General features: G+C 31.2%; 1 protein-coding gene across 1 annotated transcript; it reads left to right on the top strand.

Moving 5' to 3' along the window:
* The first annotated feature begins 80 nt into the window (after nucleotides 1-80).
* On the top strand, nucleotides 81-9,315 carry LOC126822501 (slit homolog 3 protein). The gene is made up of 2 exons (XM_050551434.2): nucleotides 81-290; nucleotides 2,901-9,315. Exon 2 carries the CDS (start codon nucleotides 2,914-2,916, stop codon nucleotides 5,455-5,457), a length of 2,544 nt encoding a protein of 847 aa, XP_050407391.1. The 5' UTR covers nucleotides 81-290; nucleotides 2,901-2,913; the 3' UTR covers nucleotides 5,458-9,315.
* The last annotated feature ends 262 nt before the right edge of the window (nucleotides 9,316-9,577 follow it).

Genomic DNA, 9,577 nt, shown 5'->3' on the forward strand with positions numbered 1-9,577 from the left:
TTGAAGCATATCTGTCCTGTGAATGGCTGATCGTGTTTGTTTCCGGTGTGCCAGGTATGTTCAGGCGAGGCCAAGCCAATGACTCATTTCACCAGGTGAAACAAACTAGATGACAATCACAATTGGTGTATAAGTTATTACTTATACCTTTTATATTAATATCTCTTGTCTTCCAATATATGCATACTAATGGAATTAACAAACCTTGTGTTATTAATGCATACTGTGGGATATTATGATAAACAATAACATATTGTCATTAGATGTAGTCTATTTATAGTAACATTCAGGTAAGTCAACCTTGTACTTGTAATCTTGTAGTTGGAATATTTTCAATATTTATTCATTAATGATGCAACTTAACCTTATAACTACTATAACAGATACCTTGTTTATCTTTAAGAACTGTCCAAAACTTTCTTTTTATTAAATACTTGGCTAATACTTTATAAGCTATTAATCATATCATCTATTTATCAAACGATATCAGAGCCCTGATAATATTTGGCGCAAATTTGTAACTTGTGGTTAATAAAATTATAATTATTATTTATCATGTTTTTGTAATTAAGTGAGAACACAAGGTTAATTAGTGAGGTTAATTATATATGTATACTTATATTTCTATACCTATTGTTTATACATGATATACAACCTGTCATATATGTCTTGTTAAAGATAAAACAAAAAGATCATTCACATATAAAAAATAAAATAATATAGGGTTCTACTATTTTTGCACTGACTGGATTAATAAAGATGGGCAGACAGATATCATTCAATGTGCTATGATGGCCCACTCTTACTTCGATCTCCAACAATCAAGGGTTCTTTTACGTGCACGCCAATGTGCTTCGTCAAATCTGAACAACTAGACACTGTCCTTGCCAGACCCTTGATTTTTATCGACTTGAATATCTTTTGGACCGTACTGTAAAATAGTTTTGGATGTGTATGGTTTTAAACCATATATTTAAACTTTATTCTGGCATGTTGGGGCTTTAATCTAAAATTTGTCACATTAATTTTGCAGTTTAAATAAATTTTTAAAAAAGCCTGAATATTAATCTTTTAGAGAAAAACAGATCAAATAACCCAATATTTATACAGGTGACTAATAAAATAACGTAAAGAGAGAGATAAGATAAAAAAAACCTTTTTGTGTACATATACCTTCAACAAGGTCAAGAAATTCAAAAATATAAAATGATGTGATAACTGATGGAGAATTTGAGTCATAATACTTGAATATTGATAACAAAAATCTAAGTACCTACACATGATATATTATAAATCTAGTTGTCAACTATATCAAGAACCTAATTATATAAAGATAACAATATTATCTAGGTCAATATAGGTAGTTAGTTTACCTGTAGTTCTAATGGTTTACTTATAAACACATATATCACTTTTCATACTACAGACATTTATACAAATATAAAAGAAATCGTGGAGTAGTGATGAAGGTGAACAAATTAGGACATTTTGGGGATAATTGATGAACAATTAACCTGTAAGGTCAAGGGGTTAATGATAGGTATTGTTGATGACATTTAGTAAAAGGTGGTATACGTGTAATTACATATATAAAGTATGTCTGTTAAAACTAACATAATACCTACACAGGTAGACTGACTAGTCATTTCTAACCATATTCTCTTAAGTTAAAAACACCTTTCTTTAGACATGTAGCCTACATTCAGCGATACCTTTAGGCTTTATGTTAGTCATGTGCATCAGTAGGCTTGACAAGTTGAAGTTTGAAGTTATTTTAATTGTGAAAGTTTTCATTTTAAAAGCAAGGTTATTTCTGCTTATATTTGTATCTTTAATTATGAATAAATATTGTGATATAAATTAAAGATGCATTACGTATGATTTAGATAAAATTTCAGTCGAAGTGTTCAAAGTTTTGGCAATATAGTCTTAATTATCAAGTACAATTGCTATGATAATAAACAAAGTCTTGACTATCCATTTTTAAGTTAAATCATTAAATGGTGATTGTGTATTAATTCATTCAAAATGGTCTGGAGAGTTGATTATGGGCTTATCATACAAATTGAGCAGTTTACTGGATAATAGGCGCTATGTAAATACATTATTATGATCGTTATTATTATTAATAATTTATATAACATTTGAAGCCAAAAGAAAGACCTGCAATAGGCAGACTTAGCTCTTACATAATGCATCTTAAAAATAAAAAAGTAAAACACATATTTAAAACTTTGAGGTCGGTAATTCAACTACAACAAAACAAAATTCTGAAATTTTTTAAAGAGATTTATTTAAAACTATCTAAATTACGATGTTGAAATGAAGTCTTTATATTCCATAGGAAGCAAACCATGGTTTTAAAAGGAATGTTGACAGGGATAATGCGTTTCATTTAAATATCAAACAATCTGAAATGCTTCAGCGATTTTGATGTTAATCATCTGAAAAAGCCTCCTCACCCCTTCTGAGATGAAATGAATACAAACAGGGCTAATGAAGACAGACATACGCCATGTTGTGTGCATTGAGGGAAATTTTGCCGGGACAGTGTGTTTCCATCTATTCTTCATCAAATTCCAACTGCCATTGAAGGCCATTTTACATGTGCAACAATGGGAACACAGGATCTTGTTCTGGTACCACTGACAAAGGGAAACACGACTGAAAAATCGTGACAAACATCGGAATTGAATCTTGAATCTCCTGGCTATAGGGAGTCAGTGCCTTATTAAATGAGTCACTGTGACTGTCAAGTATGGCATAGGAAGTGACATAAGGGGTTCCAGATAAAGATAGTAAGAATATCCACCATCTTACATGACACTAATTATTACTAGCTATATATTTTGATCTATTCTTACACCATAGTTTGAAACAAGTTCTGTTTGTTCTTTCAGGAATCCATGAAAGATGATGCCGTCTGCATATATTGTATTGTGTGTCTTGATATCGTCATCATTAATAGATGCTAAACCAGCGGACTGTGATACCCTTCAAAATGTGGTGCCGTCTTGCGACTGTCAAGGTGCTACAGACAATGAAAATAATATTGTGATACGTTGTCAAAATCTTGTAAATGTACCACAAATAAATGGTAACTACAGTGGATTAATACATGAATTCTCGTTAAAAGATAACAATAATATCAGGACTCTACCAGAAAATGCATTTCATGGATTAAGAATTCAAATCCTAAACCTGTATGGAACTCGTTTGAATAACATCTCTAATGGAGCATTTGAAGGTCTGCAGAATGATTTACAAGAACTAAGTATTAGTGGTGATGATGCCAGTGATGTCCTTCCACCGTTTGTGGCCATTCAACCACTGAAAAACCTCACAAGACTTCATATCCATCGGTTTAAACCAAATAACAATGATATAGAAGGAACTCATTTGTTCTCCTTCCAGAAATTACAACAACTCACTTTAGAGAGTATGAAAATAAAATCCATGGGATCGGATGTATTTTATTTGCCTCAGCTGACAACATTGCGTTTAGTTGATAATTTGTTTACCACTTTTCCATCAGATGCAATTCATACCCTGACAAACTTACAATATCTGACAGTTACTGATAACACAATCAGCGCCATACCTTCGTATTTCTTTGAGAGAATTAGAAATATCAAGTACTTTGACGTCAGTCGTAATAATATCTCTCTTTTAGAAGATGATTGTTTCATTTATGTGACAAGCACTCTGCAGACGTTGATCCTGAATCAAAACCCACTTTCGACAGCCTCAAAACTTAGCCGTGTATCAGACATAAATTCTTTATTGGAGTTACGCATTCAACATGTCGGGCTGAAAGAAATCCCATCAAATCCCGAGTTTCTGCGAAATAAAAATCAGCTGAAATATTTATATCTGAATGGAAATCAAATACTACGGTTAAACGGGAATGAATTTGTATCTGTAGCCAACAATCTTGTCCAATTAGATCTGTCTGGGAATCAGATCTCAAGCATAGAATCTAATACCTTTTTTGGCATGTCAAAACTGACCAACCTTCAGCTTGAGGACCAGACCGCTGCTGGAAAATTAATACTTCCCTCATTTTCGTCACTGAAATCGTTACAAAAACTAGACCTTCAGTCAACAAAACTTGACACTAACACGGCATGGGAGCAGATTAGACATCTCACAAATTTACAATCCTTAAATCTGGACAGTACAGGATTGAACAATATTGCCGATTTGGTGTTTCGTGACATCACCAACTTATCATTATTGAGCTTATCACAGAACAATATAACAAATGTGACGCAAGAAATGTTTGTAGGACTTCGTGACAGTTTGAACATACTTTATTTAGATGGCAATAAAATCCAAACTATACATTCGTGTACTTTTGACAATTTCTCAAGAAAGATAACTCTATCCTTAAGTAACAATCCACTTCATTGTGACTGCCATTTAAAATGGTTAAAAGACAAAATAACCAATCAAAATATCAGTTTTGTATCACAATCAGAAAAATGCAGTAGTCCATCCAGAAATGCAAACAAAGATTTCACAAGTGTTCCTGAAACAGACTTTGTGTGCATCTTTCACACAACTGAACCAATATGTCCAAATTATTACTTGTCTACTACAAGTGGTGCTCCACCAGTCACTACAGAACCACCAGTAGGTAATTCCACATTACCAGTCGTTGTCATTTCTCTTTCACTCCTTGAGGCCACTTTAACTAACATTAAAATTCAATATGGTGTGTCGAATCTTGAAAATGTTAACTCAATTGCAGTTCGCTACACAAACATTAAAACACAAGATATGAGGCGAGAACCTTTATCTCAAACTGAAACGATGAAAACCATTTATGGTCTTGATATGGACACAAGATACGAAATCTGTATTTCAGTGGAAACAACTCAGAACCATATTGTTGAAGAATGCAAGATTTACAGTACGAAGAAAGATCCACTAGCAACAACAGTTGACCCCATGCCGTCCAAACAAGATGGAAATGATACAGGAGTAATCATTGGTGCAGTTATAGGTGGTATTGTTCTCGTCTGCTTATTGGTGGCCATCTTGTATTTAGTGTTTGTGAAAAGTTCAAATAAGAATAAGAAGATTCCCTCAGAACATGTAGTCCCAACCAGAGCATCTGTACCTAGAATAGGCTATGATTCTAAACGCTTCATGAAAAAGAAGAAAGCCAATGGGAACAACAACACCCAATCACCTGATGATATTCAGGTGTCTGTCGTAACAGACGGTCAAGGCAATCCACCTAATCTAGGTAGGATATCAGCCGGTAGTTACCAATATTTGGACAAGAACCAACCATCAAAAGTGAATACCAAACCTTCCGGGGATTATATGAATGGTAATGAAACTCGTCCGTTACCAACAACACCACATAAAAACCACAGTTACCAGAACGAAGCCTTCCAAAGAAGTCCTTCTGAGAGCTATAATACATATTCTGAAATCGATGTGTGATAACTGGATTAACATGTCATCAAATATATTTTTCGTACTTCAGAATCAGAATTTATCTGTTGCAAGAAGTTAATGCCTCGGACATACAGGATGACTGAAGTTTTTAAACTGTCAATATCATTGTGATAAAAAATAATAAGTTTCAACAAAAAAAACAACCCCAGCTCTGTGTGTGCATACAAATGACTAGAAACAATTTTGGTCTTCGTCAATCACAAGTATTGATTGCGGCCATTTAGAGCACATATGTTCACATCATAATATGTCATAAATTTGGCAATTGGGAAGAACTTCTTGCTCTGTTCGGTTGATGATGGTGCTGTTTTTTGGGGGGTGTTTTAAAGACTATGATCATCCTGTGTGGATAAGTTTAACGTACTATTTTCTGTATACTGTGTATTTGACTACCAAATATTAACGTCCATTCCATTTAAAAAATTATATATTAAGGCACAGGTGACTTAAACTAACTTAAAGATATATTATGTAAGATTTAGATAAAGAGCTGGCTGCTCTTGCTATACTAGTTCAAAAATAGATAATGGAAAATACATTGAAAATTTCATTCCAATTACTTTATTCTGAGCGAAGATGGTTTGACAAGATGAGTGCACTGATTGTAACCACCGTACTGGTTGTTTGAAGCTTAGCCTTGCTTTACCATTTTTTAGATTAAATCAATAAATGGCTCAACTATTCAAATCTACTAAATATTGGAGCCATCGAATGGTATTCAGAGTTGACTATGGTATTGTCATGTTAATAAATGTCTAATTAATAGTTTATATAACATTTAAGGCCTAAAGAAAGACCGGCAAATAGGAAAATTTAGCTCTTGCATATTGTATGTTTAATTAAATCATTACCAATGTGAACTTCTGAAAATTGCAAGTGTTATCAGGTGTTCAAGAAACCACTGACATCCCACCTGTAATTATGCAATATATACATAAACTGTGATGGAATAATGACAGTGTCTAAAGTGTATAAAAGAAAGTAATTATATTTATACATAATTATAAACTGTGATGGAATAATGTATGTATATAAAAATATCTGATTCACTGTATGGCCAGAATAATTTTATGAACCAATCCTATGACACATTGTGTGGATATATTGTGATTTGTGTTGTATACAAGAATGAACCAATATATGAGTGGACAGAGATAAGAGTATAAATTAAAGGATAAAACTAATTATAACTGTTTTGTGTGAATGAATTAAGGAATGACTGGACTGACAAAAATGATTTTGTGTGAATGAGTTATGGAGTGATTGGTCTTAATGGATCTGAGTAAATGATTCATTGTGAACAAAATGTTAGCTATATTAAAATGACTGGAAGATAAATATTGTAAGACAAGAAATAAATGTGATCAAAATATTTGACTTATCGTCTGTCACATTAATTTCTATGTACATGTCTGTTCTTTAAAACTATAAAATATAGTCAAGGAGTAGTGAGGAGTTACCCCTGTAAGTCTTTAAAATCATCAAACATAACATTTCTCAATACAAAACAATAATTAATGAGATAAGCCAATATGTTAATTGTGTCTTATTTCTTTGTCTAGCTCAATCAAGAAGTCATTCAGTCAGCATTTAAGAGACAGTGGTTTGCATTAATTTTAATACACATTAATGATATAGCAAATTTTTACCTCAAGAAAGATAAATTCTTTTGACCTAATTCATCAAAATGTTTTGTGAAATGTTAGACACTAGAATTATATGTAACATTTAAGTCATTTACACTGAAATGGTAATACTGCATTTAAGTCATTTACACTGAAATGGTAATACTGCTTCCAGTAAATATGAACTCATATCTTTAGCAATTTTCCATTTACTCAATTTGAAGGTATTATGATTGTTAGTAAATATTTTAGAATTACTGAATTTAGTAGCCCATCATAATCTATAATATTAGTTTCTATCTTCTTCTGCAATTGATACTAAAATTTAATTAAAGTAAAGTAAAGAGAGTGTAATCCGGTCTTGAACTCATTAGAAGATCTGACTACATGTTACATGAATGTACTGTTATATAATTATTTCTTTAAACTTAACATATGTTAGTTACCTTATTGGCACACATGATTATGTTGTCAACATTCGGCATGTGTCTTTATTAATATAATCAAAATTAGATTACGATTGTTTTGGTCATTTTTCTGACTGTCATACTATATTGTAATCAGCCAACGACATGTTCAGTCAGATTGTGTGCCATTTACCTCAGCCAAATATGTGTAATCACATGTAATCACTACAAAATCTAAGATCTGTTCGACTGGTGAAAATAGCCATTTATCTACTGTATGTATTAAGTATGCGAGTTGTAATTTTTTTCTATAAAACATATTTTTTCATATTTTGTAAAGTGCTATTAATAGAAATTATTGTTGTTTTATTAATATTATTATAGATATTTAACCCACCTATTACACATATTATATATATATATATATTTATATATCAAAGCTATTGAGTATATTTTTAACATTTAATTATATATTTAAATAAATAGTTGTTGTCAATCAATAAACCTTTTAAAACTACACAGAGATTAAATAAAAAATACCACTACATTATAAATTCAATTTAATAAAAAAAAATAATTCATCTATGTATATAAAAATCATTAGACAATATCATTTTAATCACAACATTTCCTTTCTTGAAAATATCTAATGCATGTATATATTGTATAGAGCACGTATTGAAGTTTGTTTAATAATCATAGTATCATACTAAATGGATTAATTTCAAAACATTCCATGAGAATAGATCAGTTATTTTCATCATTCATACAAATATATTCACATTAAGTTCATTAACTTATTCATTCATCTGTATTCATGACCCATAATGTTAACAATAGTTTATGTACTGTATTTCTTATCCCAATTGCCTTGCTATCTTACTACAGGTTGATCATAACAATCATCGTGTGTCCATAAAACCCATTCTCAGTGATACTCATTTAAAATTAAGTATCACTGCAGTGATACTTAGTAAATATTTAGTCTCAGTGTTACTCGCTTAATATTTAGACAAATGGTCAGTTACCAACAAAGTGTCACTCATTAAAAATTTGGTCTGAGTGTTTGTCGCTAAATTTTTAGTCTTGGTTACTGTTACAGATAGTCAGTTGATCTTCAACTTGTTTGGGCATTAAAAAAACCAAACAAATTGTGTCAAATCTATTTAATATTATAAGTGAAGACAGTTTGAGACTAACTTCCATTGTAAAATGTTAATTACTAAAACTATGTCATAAGTAATCTCATTAATTCTGAATTTCATTCACTGTTTTTATTACTATTCTGTCACATCCTTGAACAAAAACAATGTGAGTATTACTTTGCACTAATACAACTGTTATGATTGTTACTATCACTCAATGTACAGTTTATTACACTTCAGTACATGTACAGACGTTACTCACATGAATATGAACAAGACAGATCAAGAAATAAGACTTAAACCTGTAGATCATGTTACAGTCAATGAACTCCCATTACTGTACAATATGATACTTATTTTTTTATACATTCCAAAATTCATCATTCATATAGGAAATGAATCACATTTATCTAACGAGAAGAACAGAGCCATACATGATTATACCCAATCAAATGACCTATCTTTGTACATATCTTTTTACTTACTTTAATATATTTTCATATTAAAATTACTATGATTTCATTTCATATTAATGATTTCCATCTGTGCCTTTTACTTTTTGAAAATCATTATATTTTATCATCTTTTTAAATTTTTAATGTGATTTATAAAATGTTTTGTATATAATGTTATGATATCAGAAAATAAAAACGTAATTAATTCAAACTGTGTGCAAATGTTTTGTTGATATTTAAGAAATGAAATAGGGTTTAACTTAAATAACTTCCTACTTTTCTGCACAGAAACCATAAAGAAAATGACAATATAAATCGAACAGTCTTAGCTTGCACTGAGGAAAGAAACTAACTGGGGAACCTAGAGAAAATAAGCAAGGTTTGGCAGATGACATCATTTGTGGGATTGCAACTTTGAAACCATGACACCAGTATCAATGACACAACTTGTGATTACCACATTTGTAACTGTA

Source organism: Patella vulgata, chromosome 5 (genome assembly GCF_932274485.2).
Source record: "Patella vulgata chromosome 5, xgPatVulg1.2, whole genome shotgun sequence".
Taxonomy (NCBI): Eukaryota; Metazoa; Mollusca; class Gastropoda; family Patellidae; genus Patella; species Patella vulgata.

What these genes read in the sequence shown, in the direction of transcription:
- LOC126822501 (XM_050551434.2), top strand. Translation starts at nt 2,914, where the DNA reads ATGATGCCGTCTGCATATATTGTATTGTGTGTCTTGATATCGTCATCA.